Source organism: Colletes latitarsis, chromosome 5 (assembly GCF_051014445.1).
Source record: "Colletes latitarsis isolate SP2378_abdomen chromosome 5, iyColLati1, whole genome shotgun sequence".
NCBI classification, from domain to species: domain Eukaryota; kingdom Metazoa; phylum Arthropoda; class Insecta; order Hymenoptera; family Colletidae; genus Colletes; species Colletes latitarsis.
Window position 1 is genome coordinate 35,852,933 of NC_135138.1, and position 19,050 is coordinate 35,871,982.

General features: G+C 39.3%; 1 protein-coding gene across 5 annotated transcripts in view; it reads left to right on the top strand.

Moving 5' to 3' along the window:
• Positions 1 to 15,549, top strand: part of Alpha-catr (alpha-catenin related) — an 81,907-nt gene extending 66,358 nt beyond the window's left edge. For 4 of the 5 annotated variants that reach the window (XM_076765964.1, XM_076765966.1, XM_076765967.1 and 1 more), the window contains 2 exons: positions 1,841 to 2,342; positions 4,308 to 4,420. In XM_076765964.1, the coding sequence (XP_076622079.1) occupies positions 1,841 to 2,245 (405 nt within the window). In that variant the 3' untranslated portion in view covers positions 2,246 to 2,342; positions 4,308 to 4,420. Of the gene's footprint in view, positions 1 to 1,840; positions 2,343 to 4,307 lie in introns of all 5 variants that reach the window. The other variant, XM_076765968.1, reaches the window with a different exon arrangement.
• The last annotated feature ends 3,501 nt before the right edge of the window (positions 15,550 to 19,050 follow it).

A 19,050-nucleotide genomic window follows, 5' to 3' on the forward strand; every position in this document is an offset into this window, starting at 1 on the left:
AGATTACTATTTATACTCACTTTACAGTTTTGTATTTTGTTTAGTACTTTTGATTTTTATTTTTGCGCTCGAGAACGGAAGAACGTTCAGTCTTTGCTCTCTGTGATAATTTTTCGTCTAGTAGCTCAAACGATTATTAATAGCTTCATTGAATAATGTTAATGTTATCGATATTCTATCACGTTCGATGTTAGCTTTAATATGTAGTCTCAAAGATTCCAAGTCATTGTTACCGAGTTCACGAGGAAGGATTGAACAATATTTTTTATCGTAGCTAGCTTTGTGTCAGCAAGAGACATATTTAAATTTTTTTACAAACTTATAGCTGTGCGTAAAACGTTGGACTCATAAACAGTTCATTCTGTGCGAATATTTCTTACGCGAAAGAAAAAGGTTAACACTAAACCTACCATGATCAGTCAAATGTGTACAGTTCCGAAACTACTAGTGTTTTATTAATTATTGAACCACTGTTAGAAGCGGTAAGGCCTCCCCTTTAAAATGGCTTTCGGTTTTTGTCGATCCGACTTCCCGTTTGGGAGATATCGTAATTTATGTGAAGACGTAATTTTTAAAGTTCCGCTCTCCGCCCTACAAAAGCCCAGTAACGCGTATTAAAAATACTAAAACTTTAGATGCCTGCAGTTCCGAAAGTACTAGTGTTTTATTAATTATTGAACCACTGTTAGAAGCGGTAAGGCCTCCCCTTTAAAATGGCTTTTGGTTTTTGTCGATCCGACTTCCCGTTTGGGAGATATCGTAATTTATGTGAAGACATAATTTTTAAAGTTCCGCTCTCCGCCTTACAAAAGCCCATTAACGCGTATTAAAAATACTAAAACTTTAGATGCCTGCAGTTCCGAAACTACTAGTGTTTTATAAATAATTGAGACATTGTTAGAAGCGGTAAAGCCTCCCCTTTAAAATGGCTTTTGGTTTTTGTCGATCCGACTTCCCGTTTTTGAGATATCGTAATTTATGTAAAAGGTAATTTTTCTTAATTCGACTATCGCTGTCTTCGTCTGACGCGTCGCGTTGGACCTCCTTGTCGCACGTTGACCCACTGACCGAGTGACTGAGTGACGTCACATTTACTATTTACTACGGTCACGTGCGGTCAACGGCCTTGAGTAGGCCGTAGTAAACAAAAGCTTCGGACCCTTATATCTCCGAAACTAGCCACCGCATCGACTTGAAACTAAAATCGCTATATCTCCGGAACTAATAAAGCTATCGACTCGTACGAACGCTCATTTTAAAGGGTGTTTCATCCTCTATCATATGAACATATAAACTATTATTATTTATGCTGTCTTCTATGTTTATTTTAACATTTATTTTGACGCTATGTACCTGAAGAAGTTTCAACGATTCCTATTGATCATACGACTGGTGTGCGATAAATACTGGATCATAGATTATATATTTCATTAAAAATGAGTTTAAATTTGTATACAGAATGTTCGTGTCATTATTAGCAAGCTTCTTTTTCGTAAATAATGGTTTTCTCTGGAACTAACTACAAATTTTTAAAATGCATGTTTTAAAAAAAACTATGCAACATAAAATGGAAAGAAATCTTAAGAATGAACTTTAAAATACAACTTTCTACAGATATAATGTAAAAATTAGAAGTTCATTGCCTCGTGAAAGAGAAAAATAAAATCATTTGTCCGGTCTTGGTAGGACAAGAACCACGAATTTAGACAGCTATCTATAAGAAACGATGGTTATTAATATAAATTACAATAAATATTCGCACAGATGAAACGTAAAACTCGCAATGCTATCATACCACGCCTAAAGTGTGTACATGTCCTTCCATGTATTCAACGAATAGCACAATGTCGCCATGCCGCAGTACGTGGAGCTCAGTCCAACGACGGTGCCTGGCCTAGGCGAAGAGGATTGCTTGTACCCAGTTAGTCCCCAATTGCTACCATCGACCAGTCCCTACGTGCAACCCCATCCTTTAACCTCTGCCCAATTACACAACATTCTGAGACCACCTGGCCTGAACTTTCCACCTTTCAATAGCGCCACCTTACCACTCCCGAGTTCCGCCAGTGGTTCACGTAATTCCGCGTCCTTCGTTCATCCCTCTGTCCTGCCGTATTCGTCAACCGTCCAGGCGTCCAGTTGCGGACCACAGGCACCGTATTGCCTTCAGAAACTACAGTTACTGCAGCTACAGCTGCAACAAGCGCAGCTGCAGCACCTAAGACACGCCACTCTACCGAGATAACACAGACTTTCGTTGCACCGTGATGGTCGCATGTGTTCACGTGCGCAGCCACGATGCTACGTGCACACGCCGAAGCGCTGTTCTTTCTTTTGCACAGGTTCGACTTTGGTTTCCATTTACCTTTCTGTTTCGATTTTTATTTTTTTTTTCGTCCGTTTTGCCGCTTCAAACGTTGCTTCTGGCGGTGTTGTTGCCATTATACGTTTGTTCTTGGTGTCGCGATTGGCCGAGGGCGAATAATCGAATTACGATCGATCGAACGACGCGTCCCTCGGGAAATGACTCTCCTGCGGGGCGATCCTCCGTCCGTGGAAACATAGCGTTCCGTAACTACGATGCAGGTTAATCAAATCTAATGGTTTCGATAAAATTGAAGAGAAATATATCGTTCTTGAATTATCCTGTTGCCTGAATTTAGTCGAAATTATGCAAGAAACTTCTTTCTCTGGTACCTTGAACGAAGAATATCTTTATAACAAAATTTTGAGGGGTGAAATTTTTCACCGTAAAACGTTTAAACGAATTTGGAATGTTACGTCAATCTGACGAATTTGATTAATTTAATCGGTCATCTAGCTTATTCGGCGTCTGCCTCGAAAGAATTTATCGGTAATTAATTATTGAACCGTGTATTCGTGTCACGAATGTTGATCGATCGTTTTCAGTCATTTGCGTTCGTCAAATATTTTTTTTCCTTTTCTCGTTGCCGCTATTTTCATGGAACATTTTACGCGTAGGCATTTCTGTCGCTGTAGTGAACTGGCCTGAATATTTTCTTATTACATTTTTACAGACATTTTTTATCACAACAGCTTTGCTTCGATTAACAAATTATATGGTGACAAATATACAACATAATCCACAGCACGAAGATAAACTGATAATCAATCTACTGTTTTCAGCTGTCTTTACAGGAATGGGCGCAATGCAATGTTTCGTAACAGAATTAATTTTTTGTTCAATTGTACTACGAAAAATAACGTCCATTTTAATGTACTGAAATAACCATTATTAATTACTTTTTCAAATATCGATTTATTGAACAACATTACTTTACGAATTTTGAATTTTGTTAAGGTATTTTTACACAACAAAGCAATAATGCTGTTCAATTCTCTTGGTGATGGGGCCATCGATAGTCGCATTAACGACATTTTGTGGGAGTTGCAACTAAAAAACCTGGGTTAATGAGCAGAGAATGAACATATCGTACGAAAGTATTTTGGAATTAAAGCACAGATATGCAACTCTATGAATTCTCAAAACAATTTTTAAATATACTTAAGAAGAGGTTACAAGTTTGGTAATATAAATCGTTATATAATACTGGAAAAGATATAGTAAATACTAATAAATCCAACTACATTCGAAAATATTTCTCGTACGATATTTCAAACAAGAGGTGAATTATAGTCAGAACAAAAGGTTTCGTCTTCTCAAAATCACGTTGTCCTCTTGTCACATACATAGATACAGTGTGGAACAAAATGATAGTTAACTTAAGTACTATGTATAGGGTGCAATCACGAGGGATAAATTATTTTGTGTTAATTTTAAAATACAAGACAATTTTACAGACGTGCTACCATTGTATCCACCATATTACTCTGAAATAGGTATAAATAGGGACATTCTTCGTTAACTTTATGTAGAAAAATCTAAGTAGGATCAGTAGTCCCTGCTGAACATGGTTAAAACGACCTTTTACAGCAATGATTCTTAAAATGAACACGTGTGATTCCTAAGTTGACCATTTCTGTCCCTTCCAACTGAGGGGGGTCCCCCTGGGAGCCAGCGAAGCGTGAAACACGCGTTTGAAATACGATACTGGTGTCGAGTTTCGCCTCCACTGTACGAAAGATGAACGTGCCAACCCTGGAGCGGTGTTCATCTTAAGAATCATTACTGCATGCTCTGTAGGGGCAGTGAATCGGAGTGGTCTTGACAGAAACCTTTCGTCCAGGCTATAACAACCCCTTGCGCGACAAGGAAACCTTGAAAGTCGCTCGAAGATCTGACTTGTGCATTTGATAATCTGTTGTTCGGGGCCTTTGTATTTCAGTACAACCTGGATTTCCGAGGTCTGTCGGCGCGCGGGACCGGCGGCTCGCCGTACAGGGGCGGAGAGGGTGCGGGCGCCGACGGCGACGGTGGCGGTGCTGGTGTCGACGGCAGCAAGACGGGCTCCGCCCCCGGCAGCGACCCGTCCGTCTGACAGTTTGGGATGGCCCGACGGGCCAAGGGGGACGCTCGCCGCACTCGGGTTTCCTTTCTGCTTTTCTAGGAAGAACCTCGCCTGCCCCAACGAAGCGTACACGTCGAGCTCTCGCAGCCATCCCGACGAGATCCGCTGGTGCTCGTTAAACAAACGTATATTCGAAGGGACCTCTGTTACATTAAAAATACTCGTTCGCATGGTTTTTAAATATGCACAGTGGAAGTCTGGAAACGATGGTACGATTCTACTTGAGACGTTTGCATCAACCATGCCCTTTTGGGAATACAATAGAATTTTTATTACTTGGAAAAGCATTAGTCTCGATTTGAAGAGCCTTGGGTAAGTGTCATTCTCATAATTCTTTTGACATATTTTTTAAGTTTCGTTTTCTAACCGAGTACTGAATTATAGTTCAATCTTACATCGTTGAAAGAACTTTGAACTTTTTCATACAACTGATATCGCCTAAAATATTTCTTTCGAAGTGTATTGATTGACTTTTTGGATTTAGTATCTTAATTGACAATATCGTTATACGAAAAGTCCCTTCGAAATACAAAATTCTTCATTCGATACAACAGAAACAAATTTCCTCCGAGAACGTCTTTAACAGAGCACAAATTCTCGAGATTTTATTTAACTTTTAACGCATGTTAACAACGAATACGAAACGTCGTTCTTCTCAAAGGTAAACTAAAACGAACGATTGAAATTTTAATTAAAAACTCGAATCAAGAGGTTAACATTGGTGCTACAGGGCCAGTTGAAACTGGTTTCGTGATCGAATAAGAAATTAAATAGGGTGATAAGCTAACCGCGGAATTGATTACAGTATATTCGAAACGTACAAAATTTTTATGCAACGATTGATCTTTGAGAACGCTTCATTTTCAAAGTGAACAGTAGATCGTCGACGTGTACGTTTCAATTGTAATTGCTTCGAGCACAAGCTATGTTCCAGCGATTAGTTTCAGTACACATTTCTGCGTTGCTCAATATAGAAAATTCGCAGGCTTACCGCTCGAATTACACCGCGTACGAAAAGCGATCTTAAGTCGCTGAACGTGACTGCCATGATACACGACGAGAACCAAGGAAACCGACGACGAATTTAGGCACGCTTTTTACACGAAAACGCACGCGTTATGTCACGAATCAAATCAAATTATTTGTTCCAATTTTCTTTTGCAGCGATTGATAATACGCTGAAGTACCGACTTTACGAAATATTTCTAAATCATTAATTTCCTTGCTTCGTTGGGAATAAAAAGAATGTCCAACGAACGGTGCAATCAATTTTTTAAAATCGATGCGTACGTTTAAACTGTAATCACCTCAATCACGATCGACCCGACGACTAAACGAAACACGAATTTACGTCGCTCGGGGCACACACGATTCAGCGAATAGTTTTCCACTTGAGTTTCAACGTGCAGATAATCCTGAAGAACGTAAAACGCGAATCTTTCTAAATCGGTGAACAAATTATTCAGAGATCATACAGTGCACGATGAAATTCAATCTCTCCAATGGCAATAACACAGCCATATCAGAGAAGTTGATGTCTAATGCGAACAGGGGACAGCTTCAATTAATCGATGTCCGCGGTAAGAATCGCTTTTACGCTGCTTTAAACTTGAAGCCTTTTGTCGAAGCAATAATCAGCGCCACTAGCTCTTTCATCGACGGCACTATGTAAATCGCTCTAGTGTAATATTTCGCTGCCACTGCAAGAGCCAAGGATATTCATAGCGATTCGTTTGTAACTTGAAACGCGAACGGGTTGGCCCGAGTGGCAGCGAAAGGAAATTGAACGCAGCTTGCGGCACGTTTCGTCGTTAACGACGAACATTGTACGGACCTCTATTTCGATCGGAAGTATCTCGTTTGTAACGAAACGTTTGGGCAAACGACTCTGCACGAAGGAATCGTTCTTCCACGTAGAAAAGTTGGTGCAACGACAATAATTCGGACTGTCGATTGGAGTGCCTTTTAGGGGTGAAATATTTAGAGGCTAACTTCCACTTACGCGTCTCACCAACTTCGATCTTCAAAGAATTCCCGAACGTGCAGAGCGAACAGATACCCGCTGGGGTTCATCTTGGATGCATTGGTTCGTTGTCGTTGACGCGACGTGCTGCGAAACGTAGCGCTTGTCGAGTATTTTCTTTCAATATCTAGCTACATACGTCGAATGAATATTTTGCTAACTAGCATTTTGGCAGGACACTATACACTTCAATAGAGAGGGCAGTCCTGCTTACATGTACATCTGCCGTGCGTGAAAAAGCGTGGAATCTGAAGTCTCGACTGTAGGGGACTGTCGAGAAATATTGTTGACGCTGTTCGAGGTTTCCGGTGTGTAGATCGTGTCCTATTATATAAAAGTGTTCCGACATTTTGTCTGGGATCTACTCGGGTCCTAATACTGTTCTCTGTTGCACCCCGAATTCTCGAACAGTTTTAATCGTAAAACTTGAGGAAGAATCGCCTCGATATTAGTCGTTGCTGTTGGGACAGAAACAAATCTGATTCTGTCCCGAAAATAAATCAAAATACTGCTTTAGAAGATTCAGCTCCCTGCAGTACTGCTCGGAAAGAGACTGATCGATTCACGTTTTCTACACTCGAGCACCGTAGTCTAAGAACGACGCCAGCTGCAATTTTTGCGATTTGTTGAATCACCGAGCACAGCTTAACACTAAGGGGCAGGAGATGGTCGTTGAGGGTGACCTGGGTGCGGCAGCAGGGCGGTCAGGGACGTACTTTGTGGCAAAGACAAGACATCTCGTGGTTCGAGCACCGTTTAAGACAGAAAAGCATACCGGCTGGACGATTCGACGGAACGCGATCATTTTACGCCCACGCGGCGTCTTCGAGCCCCCGAGAACGTCGTCGAATCGGTCAGTCGGTGCAAAGCTTCCTTCGTAGTGCCACAAACGAAACACGATCGTTATTGTAATACGTCTTTGAATCCGCTAAAAAATAAAAATAAAAAAGAAACGAACGGATTATCTTCCAAACGATGTCACCGAATCGAACAAATCAGTCCACGTCAGAAGCTGACGCGAACGATCCGTGCACGAAGAACGCTCGTCACTTTTGTATTTTAGACCCGTACCAGACGTCGAACCGATCCGCGTTCGATCAGGTATATACATAGAACGTGTAAGTTGCATAATGTTACGTGTTTAATGGTTACAAAGAAATACGCTAGTCATAATGTATAAATAATAACCGACACCGCAGAGTTCTTCGTGCGCACGTGAATCAACGTCGAGAACGCGACTCTTGCAAACACGTCAGCTAACACTTTGTACGGTGATATTAAGAACCGATTCTCGCGATCTCGCGAGTTCGAGACGACGGAGCGACGCTGGACAAGCGTTCCTCGAGGAACGAGTCCTGTCCAGGGACGCTCCGAGCCGTGCTTTCGATTAAACTAATCGTTCTACCGTGGAAATTACAATTAAAGCGATCTTGCGTATTCTATAGCGAACGCAAACGAACGTCTGTATATACAGCATTAAGCTCGCGCGAGAATAACGTCGACCAGTCATGCATTTCTCGTATATAGAAGATCGATTCTGTATGTATTATACAGAGTTGGCACAAAAGAATGTGATGTACTTCACAGGGAAGTTTTGTGGATGGGAAACGGGCCACTTTTATCGACGATGCAAAGTCGAGGCGTTATACTCAAACGACGTACGCTGACCGTGGATATGTCCTCTTCGTTCGAAAGAGTCGACTTTTCTTCGTCAACGACTGCGGGATCGGCCCTTTAAATCGTAACTTTAGAATCGGCAAGGTTCACAGAAACGGTAGATCAACGAGGCGGCGAAAAACCGGAAACGAAGGGCCTCGCACCGGAGGGCAGAAACCGATGTCCTCAAGATGTTCCTAGAGTGTAATATTCGCGAATCCGCGTTCTGTGAAGTGTCCGCGTAACCTCGCAGGAATGTAATACCGACACGTTGTTATAAGTCGTAACACGTACGCGACGCGTTTGTACAAACTCTGTATCATACCTTATCGCGGTCTTTAGCGTATAGAGTTCGTCAGTTAAGGGGTTAAGCTTAAGTTTTTTCTTTTGTATAAAACGGCACAAATATTTTCTAAGGGAACGGCAGTGAGTTCGACGTAAGCGTTTAGTTTCTATCATTATCCGATCGCGTCAGTTAGTGGGCCAGTTAGAAACTGAACTGCGAAAATCGGTCGCCGGATCTCGAGGAACGTCAACTTTTCATTAGAAAATTAAATTTGACTAAATTCGATTATAACAAGTAATAAATTTACGGTTAGTAAGTGTTCGGTGCTTTAACAAGCTTTTCTTGCAAACGTTATTTCAATTTGAGCATTTTATTTCCAAACCCCTGTTTTACTCGAGTCCAACATGATCATCTATCTTTTTTCTTAAAACTAAGAGTCTTATTTACATATTCTTTAATTAATGATTCGATGTTTAATGACACGGTGGTTGATTCCAGAGCTGGCGATAGATTTTCGCGTCAGATCGACTTCGTTGTTTCCTATTGAGTGGAGTTCTCATCGCATATAGCATAAACCAAAGTGGTGATAGTACGCATAGATCATTACGAATCTAGTCGTTACATAGAGTCAGTTCGTAAGTGTAACATGTATCGATAATATCGTTAGGTATATGATGATAACAGTAATAATAACGACTCGAAATTAGACGCTAGTATCCACGGTCGTGTATGGTTTACCAAAGGTCGCCATTACAGTCTGAGAACGGTTCTTCTTTTCCATTTTCATCGATCGAGTATAATAACGAAGTTTGTGAGCGAATCGTAATCTCCTCGCATGTGTGTACATCGTCTCGAATTTACCATGGTGTAATTCTACCTCAATTCCGTAGTTTAGACACCTCGAAAATTTGCTTAGATACTCGCTAGATTTCTGCATCAAGTTAATCGTTTTCGACATACGTAAATTAATCGATATTAAAGTCTCCGTAAGGATACGTATCTGGGCATACATATACACTGGAGAGCTGGAGAGTATGCCCCTGGATAGAATTCAGATTTAGCGATCGAAATTTTTTTTTAAAAACAAAAAAAGGTTATTTCATTGCTGAGCAAGATTTCGTATCGTATATATTAATGACTAATGGACACTGCTGTCTCAAAAAGACGGATTTCTCTCACATCGTGAACATCACTCAGGGGCATTCGTTAGATTCTTGCGATAGAAAGTATACTAATACAGAAGCAAAGACAGAAAGAAGAACCATGGGGGAAGCAATTTCGTAAGGAGTAGAAACAAATAAAGTCTCGTGAACGATCTAGCGAACGATCGCGAAACGTTTTCCCATGAGCTCATTGTTGCCGTCGGTTGTGCCTGTCTCTTCTAAAATTATACAAAAGTTTACTCGAAACACACGTGCATTCCAGTATACGCAAAATGTCAGTGCGATGTTCGCTTGTGACCCTTCGTGCTCCAATTAGGAAAACCCGACGCTAGATGTAACAAACGGAGTATAGTGCAAATTCTAATATTAATATACATGCATTATTATTATGTAATATCGAATAGCGACGACTACCGTTAGTTGGACTGTTTCGTGCCTGTTGTGAAATATTATCGGGTTATCGACATTTGATATTTAACTGTCTCCAGAAATTAATTAAAAAAAAAAAAAAAAAAGAAAAAGAAAAACCAAAAAAAAAAGGAAAAAAAAAGAGGAAAACGAAACAGCATTATCAACAAGCATTTGCAATAGGGGAAGCGTGATTCGCAGGGCAATCGGGTTAAGACCGCGAGAAATAAATTCTACGATCGTTGTCTTTCCATTTTTTAAATGGTCTATCGCAGTGGTCGCCGATCTATCGCTCGCAATAACGAATTTGGTAAACCATATTAACTTGGATATACTTTTATCCACTATAAAAATACAGTTTTAAAAAATTCCCCCTATTTTTGTTACATTATCAGACTTTTATAATTTCGTATTCGTACATTTATGAATACCTAAACGTGTATATACATTTATAAGATTTCAGAAAGTAGCTCGATGAAAATAATGAAATTAATATAATGGCTTCTGTACCTATTCAAGATTGGCGACCACTGATTTAATTGGTCATGTATATGTACCGTGCCTCGTACACTGTCGTTCTGATATATCAAGCAGCATACTAATTGATCCCGTATTTGTTGACGATTTATACAAACATCGATGACAATAATTTCATACATAGTCTGGTCGAAGAAAGAATCTACTCTATTGATCGAAGTAGCTAATATTTCACGAACGCGTTTCCCCACTCTGCCTTGCTCCTACTGCTTTAATTTAGAGACATTTTGTTGTTATTTAAAAAAAATATTTGCTCTATTAGAGACAACGAAGCTTATAGTATGTGATACAATATCAATTATCGATGTTTCCTAGCGGTACTATTTTTTAATTGCTTTACCATCTATCTGAAGATGTACAGTTTGATTGGTTCGTCAAATGTTTCGATATAATTCGAAGTCCCGTAAATAAATACGATTTTCCTAAAAATCGTGTCCATGGTCGAAAGAAGAGTGTGTAATAGATATGTAATTTTTGCAAAACAATTAAAATTCGATAGTTTAGTAGTAGCGATCATAAAGAGTGGGGATATACTGTACAAGTGGAGATTCTTTTCATTGGATTGATTACCTTAATAATTGTGTGAATTTTCAACATTTCTAAAAATGTCCCCATTAACCAGCATTCTAGATATCTGCAAGTCAAATATTTTTTCTTTTTTTGGCACACAGTAGTTTTCAGTCAGCACTTCACAGCATCCTTCAATCTACTATTAATATTGCGATAGAAATTTCATAAAGGATTTGACAAATTTCATTAAAAGTGATAAATAATAAATATTAACTATTTAGATATACTCGTTGGGAATATGTGGTAGGAATTGAAAGTAAATAAGTTAGCTAACATGTCTTAATAAATATATTCTGCGACTTTTCTTGATAAAAACAAATTACATCGTAATTAATCAATTTATATAGTAACGTGGAAAAAGAAATAATATTTAAGAATGTAAAACATATATAAAACGAATATTTCTCCTAGCTAAAGAGTAAATGTTTATTGATTGTTTCTACATTTCGATCCAATTAGGAAAATAGTACTATGCACTAGTTTTTGCAGATGCCTAAAATGTTTTTTATTATATGATTAGAAATATTTTATGATGTTTGTCCCTCCTAATTATATAAGAAGTCTGCACGTACATTTATCGTATTGAAACAAATGGTTTTTCATTTAAATTTGTTGCTATTTGTGACATACTTAATCCCATTGCTACTCTTCAACCCATATAGTAGGTGACGAGTGGTGGGAAATTTTTCGAGTCGATTCTTTCTTTCTCCCGACTATAGTTACTTTTACATCGGTTCTAGAACTTTCGATCTTCATAGATGAACGGAATTCATTATAATCATGGGGATAGAATACGAGTATTTTTTAATATTACTACTGGTGATCTAATTGAAAGTAAAGTCAGTGTTAATGGCATGTCAGGATCTGTTTTAGGGAAATTATGGACTGAATAGTGTATTGATGCGTTTTGATTTTTAAAATTTTTATTAGTATGACCAACTATTATTTATTAGTCGATAGTAATAATAGTTTTAATAGTGATTAGAATTTTAATAATTAAACGAGTTTATTTATAAAATGAAAGATTTTTCTTTAAATTGTACACTTCACAATTAATTGGTAATTAAGATAATTTTATGTTATAACTAGTTTAATAACAAGCATAATAATTCAACTTGTTATCACATTCTATTTAATAATATACATTAATTGATAGCAGAAGAATGCAGTTCGTAATTTTCTTAAAAATGATTCTAACGTTCATTGCGTTGGCAACGCTAACTTTATCATTTTCATGTGATTTACTTCTCACTTTCAGAGCAACTTACACTGAAATTTTATAAATTTACTGAATATTCAGTCGTATTGTATAATTACATAATGAAATGAAAAAAAGTTCACCAACTAAATGGATGAAAATGAGCGAGACAAATTCTTCAAGTATCTATTATTAATTATTAAACTTTTGTACCGACGCTTAGAAAATCAATTGAAAATTCATATATACGAGCTTATAGCACTCTGATTCATCGATAAAATAGATCATTGAATATCGTTCAATAAATTTCATTTTTAACAACAATCAGCAGTAAACTCAGCGTGAGAAAGAAAAACATTTTTCAGAACTAACTAAACCTCGGTATCCAGTGGACGATAAATTCAATGTAAATGTTCGCAAACGTAGTCATAGTAATTTGTCCCTATTCGTAACGCTGTTAAAAAACAGTTGCGATGTGTTTTCGGAATTTTCGAGCGTTCGCCTAATTTATTTTTCTTACTAACGTAAGTGTTTGCTTCAAGCCTCTTGAATATTAAAAGCGCGAATTAACACGAAGGTGCAAGATCGCGACGAGCGGTGATAACAATTACGTGGAATTTGAATAAAAAATTTCTTTGATAAATAGTTTTACGGAGAAACGAAGCGTACAATTTTTCGTTTTGCTTTTTTTAACGCGTGTGAAAAATAATTCGATGATTAAATCGTTTTAGAAATTGTTGGTTTCACTATTCATTGCACAACGATGGAAGTTCCTTTTCGTTTGATAAAATTTCGAGTCTTAGAAGAGATTTAGGGGTTTGTAGAATTCATTTAGGATCCGTAGTTACCCGGTATGTTCATGTATCGAGTCTTTATGTGTTGTGCAAGATCGTGTGGGTGCTTGTCGAGCAAATTAGCGTATATGTAAATGAAAGTAACGCGTACTCTTGAACAATTGTACGACAATCCACGACGAATGTTTTAAAAAGGACATTTCTTTATCGCGATCCTTTCTCTGGCTCGAATCGCGGGTATCGTCGTTGTTTTCACCCCCCGAAACGATCGCAAGGGCGAATCTTCCATTTCGCGAAAGAGATCGACGATTACGTTTAGACGATTTTTCGATGAAAGATATTTCTCTTGATATGAACGTGCGTACACATTTAAGCAAAGTGTCCTAGTATATGTGTCACGAATCAATTTCTAGCCTTACGACGTCGACGAAGCGAATTCTCGACGAGTGGATGGGACGAATCGTCCGACTGATTTAAACGTATAAATAGGGATGGAGGGAAATCGCGAAATCGATGTACACGTTACGTGTAAAAATACGCCCAGTGAATGCAGACTAGGCAAGCATGATTTATCAGTAATTGACGAACTTGTAACAGTTGGCAATCTCTGTGATTATAATTTTTAAATTCAATTTCTTTCTTATTATACTGTTAGAGCGAAATTGGAAACGTGGTACCACCGATGTACCGATGTATGCGATCGAGGAAAATATTTTCTAGCGTTTAATCTGGCGATAAACGCAGTTGCAAATCCAGTTTCCCGACTGATTGTTTCTCACTTTGTTGACGATTGATCCTTGCGCGTGATTATCTGCACAGAAAATATTTTCAATCGCTGGTATACGGAAACAAATGGGAAGAATCAAGTGAACTTGATAGGAGACACTGCTTTTAGCAATGTAATACGAAAAGAATTTAATTTTCAAAGAATTGCAGTCACAAAACAATTCGTAGACTGTCTTGCTAAGATAACTACAATCGCTTGTTAGTCACCGATAGTTTTTATCAAGTTTATAATTTGATCTCTTACCGTTGTCTTCGACGATCAATCGCTTTTATAAATCTGATCATCTCTGTCATTCGACCCCGTTTCATCAGTTACGTGCAAGCTACGATTAACTATTTTTCGAAGAGCTGACAATTCCAAACTTATACAGGGTGTTCGGTCACCCTTGGGGGAAATTTTAATAGGGGATTCTAGAGGCCAAAATAAGACGAAAATCAAGAATACCAATTTGTGAAAAATTATTTTCGGTTGCGAGGATCAATTACAATCATTTTTGGTCATTACACATACCCCTGAAATCCTATCCACTTTCGAGAAAAAAATTCGAGTAGGTACCGAAATTTTCAGACGAAATTAAAAAATTTCAAATCATACTGAAAAAATTATATTTAGTTACAGGGGTCAATTACAAGCATTTTTGGTCAATAGACATACCCCTGAAATCCTATCCACTTTCGAGAAAAAAATTCGAGTAGGTACCGAAATTTTCAGACGAAATCAAAAAATTTCAAATCATACTGAAAAAATTATATTTAGTTACAGGGGTCAATTACAAGCATTTTTGGTCAATAGACATACCCCTGAAATCCTATCCACTTTTGAGAAAAAAATTCGAGTAGGTACCGAAATTAAAAAATTTCAAATCGTTTTAGAAAAATTATTTTCGGTTACAGGGGTCAATTACAAGCATTTTTGGTCAATAGACATACCCCCGAATTCCTACGCACTTTCGAGAAAAAAATTCTTTTCCGAAAATATAATGTCTGACCATACCATCGATATGTTTCACTGAATTTTCATGCGAATCTTTAAAACGTCATAACTTCTGAACGGATTGAAGGATTTTAATGTTTAAAAAAGCAAACTACGCGTATTTTGATGGAGAACATGTGGGAATTCAAAAAATATACGAAAAGTTGTACCTTGACCACGTAAAATGGGAAAAACTCCCTAAAACTGGTCCAATTGTCAAACGGCCATAACTCCTACAATAGTGAAGGTATCTCATTGAAATTTTTTTCTGAAGCAGAGCCCATGGGCACCTACAAAAATGTATTAGACAACTTTTCTGTAGAGCGTCAAACAAATTTATGAAAAATGAAACACGAATTTATAAGAAAAATCGACAAGGGTAAGTGCCTAAATTTTTCGGCGAAAAAAAAAATTTCAAATCGTTCTGAAAAAATTATTTTTAGCTAGGGGGGTCAATTACAATAATTTTTGGCGAATAGACATACCCCCGAAATCTTGCGCATTTTCGAGAAAAAAAATTCAGTACTGACGGAACTTTAAATGTTAATAACTTTTTAACGAAGCCTCCATCAACAAATTGGTATTCTTCATTTTCGTCTTATTTTGGCCTCTAGAATCCCCCATTCAAATTTTATTTTTCCCAGGGGTGGCCGAACACCCTGTTTTGTCAGTGTCTTGAACCTGCTGAACGCGAATTAAATTAATTAAATGTTACCAAGAGCTTCCAAGGGCTGGCGATAGGGGGTGGATGACGCGGATGCATTCCGATTCGCGTTTGCGTAGTCTGCGATCGTCACGCGGGAACGATGCACGTATTTCGCGAGAAATAGCGTTACTCCCACGCCTAGAGCAAACTATCGAGAGAAACGAGAGTGAACGTTGCCCGAGCTCTCGTCACGATCTACCTTAGTATGTAAGCTACGAAACTCGCTTCGATGCTTGTCGATGATCGACTTAAAGTCAGATCCAATACGTATCTGAGAGTATTTGCGAAACGTTATCGACATCGACAGAGAACACAATGCGCTTTCGTGAGTTGACGAGGCAACTTTGTCGGCGAAGGGTTCGATTCTGTCGCTGCTTTCTTTCCCTTCGTTCGGCATTTTGAACGCGAGGCTGTGATCGTCGACTGAAACACACGGCCGATATAGCACATCGCGGAGACAATTTGATAAAACGTCGCACGTGACTCGTACCGCCATGGCGCCCCCCGTTTGGCGCGAATCGATAGAATTTCGCCGCGAGGACGACAATTTAACCACGTGAATTCGTTCGAATTTGATACGCCTTCGTAGTTCATACGGTCTTCCTATCGATGCTTAACGTTTCCGCGTTGCGATACGTTTATAACGACGCGAGGCGTGAGAGGAAAAGCCGCGACGGGCGTGATTTCTACGTGAACTTTTTGAAAAAAAAAAAAAAAAAAACGTTCGTTTAACCGAGGTAGGTTCGACACGCTTGACAGTCGTGCTTCTCCTGTTAATCGAGAAACGGCGAAACAAAACGCTTGCCTACCTGTCTGGTAATTTATTTACCAAACGTTTCATTTGTATGATGATATCAGAACAAAAATGTATGGATCGTAGAACAAGTTTTGGTGTAGATAGGTTTCGTACTTCGTATTTAATGAACATTATTAAATCATTATATATCCAGTATCACATGTATTGGAGCTGAAGATGACAATGGAAATAAATAATTGTACCCAGAGACGAGGTATTGCTTTCTTTCCCTTCTCGGAAATCTCGCTCTAGTTTAAAGTCTAATGACACGCGTAATTTAAACGTTTCATCTCGAATATTAAATCATTGCAATCGTGATTAATACATCTCAAAACTTTAGAACAAAGTTACAACATTTTCCAAAAAGCATTCTTCGGGAATCAGGGATCAGAGAATACTAGAAAATTAATTTCCCAATCTTTTAAAGAATTACAATCTTCTATTTGCAATCACAGTCAGTCATAATTACATATCACAATTAAATTTCTAATCGTAGAAGTTCAAGTAGTCTCTGCCTGTCTCCGCTAGCCTCTGTCCGCCTCTGCTAACTACTGCTAATGACAGAAGGAGACTCCTGGCAACTTCTGATATCATATAACGATCGCCACTAGCCTCTGCTGGCCTCTGCTTGTCTCTTTTGACTCCTGCTGACCACCGCTAACAACAGCACACAACTCCTGACCAACTGTCGACAACACATGAGGACAGCTACTGGCTATTGCTGGTTCGTACTAACCTCTGCTGATCTCTGCTTGTCCCTCACGACTGCTGACCACTCGTGACAACATATAACACAGGTACTGGCTATTCCTGGCCTCTGCTAACAACTACTGACATGATATTTGTGTAATATAAATCTTCGGCAATAAATGATACAATTTCAAAGGATTTAAAGTGTTCTCATCATTTTTACCTATCTTTTCCTCTCCCCATTATTCCCTTAGCTATAAGCTTAGCTCTCACACTATGTCAGCTCTCCACGAGCTCACGTACGCGTGATCTTCCATGTGTGAGTAGGGCACCGGGTGCTGAATCTGGCATCTATGCAAAGACCTCGAAGGGTCGACAAAGACAAAATGACCGTCTCGTGGGAGTCGAGAGAGAAAGGCTCACACTTCCCTTCTCGCTCTTGCACAACTAATATCCGATCTCCTGTCAACAGGTCTCCACTGGCCTCTGCTGACCGCTGCTGACCACTCCTGGACTTTCTGACAACGTATAACGATTACGACTGGCTACTGTTAGTCTCTCCCAGCCTCTGCTGACCGCTGCTGACCACTCCTGGAATTTCTGACAACGTATAACGATTACTACTGACGTCTGTCAGCCTCCGCTGGCCTCTGCTGACCGCTACTGACCACTCCTGTTACTTCTGACAACGTATAACGATTACAACTTGCCACTGCTTGCCTCTGCTGGCCACAGCTGACCACCTCTGATGCTTCCAACAACGTATAACGATTACTACTTGTTACTACTTGCCCCTGCTGGACTCTACTTGCCTCTGCATGCCTCTGCTGGCCTCAGTTAGCCTCTGCTGACCGCTACTGACCACTCCTGTTACTTCTGACAACGTATAACGATTACTACTGGCTACTGCCAACCTCTACTGACCTCTGCCAGCATCTCCCGACCAAAACTGGCCCCTGCCAACATCTCCCGATGTCAGCTGACCATCGCTGACCACTGCTGACCGTTGCTGACAACTTGTGACATGATGTAATATAATATAATATGTTTATATGTATCAAAGTTTTGTATAATGTAAATCTATGACAATAAATGATATAATTTCAAAGTATTCAATGCGTTCTCGTCATTTTTTACCGTCCTTTTCCTCTCCAAATCATTCTCTTACCTATAAGATGCGTACCACCTTCTTCGCAAGTTCACCAGCATTTTAGAAATGTTCCAGGAACTTTGGAAATCCGAATTTGACCTTGACCTTGGCCCAGTTTCGAAACTGGGTCAAGGCCGTTCGAATCTTAGAAAAATTCCGGCCGCTTCGAAAATCCGGATGGCCTTGACCCAATTTCGAAAGTAGGTCAAGGCCATTCGAAATTTCAGAAATCTTCCGGCCGGCTTGGAAATCCGGATGGCCTTGACCCAATTTCGAAAGTGGGTCAAGGCCATTCGAAATTTCAGAAATCTTCCGGCCGGCTTGGAAATCCGGATGGCCTTGACCCAATTTCGAAAGTAGGTCAAGGCCATTCGAAATTTTAGAAATTTTCTGGCCGACTTGGAAATCCGGATGGCCTTGACCCAATTTCGAAAGTAGGTCAAGGCCATCGAATCTTAGAAAAATTCCGGGCGCTTTGGGAATCAGGATTTGGCCTTGACCCAGTTTCGAAAGTGGGTCAAGGTCACCGGCATTTCAGAAAACGCTCCCAGCACTTTGGAATTCCAGTTTTAAGTAGAGAAACGGTTTCTTATAACTAAGGGAATAATGGGGAGAGGAAAAGAAAGGTATAAGTGACGAGAACACATAGAATTCTTTGAAATTATATCATTTATTGTCATGGATTTACATTATACAAAGTTTTAATACATGTACATCATGTTAGAAGTCGTTAACAAAGGTCAGCGTGGTCAGCAGGGGCCAGCAGAGGTCAGCAGAGGGATGCAGAGGCATGCAGAGACTAGCAGGGGCAAGCAGTAGCAAGT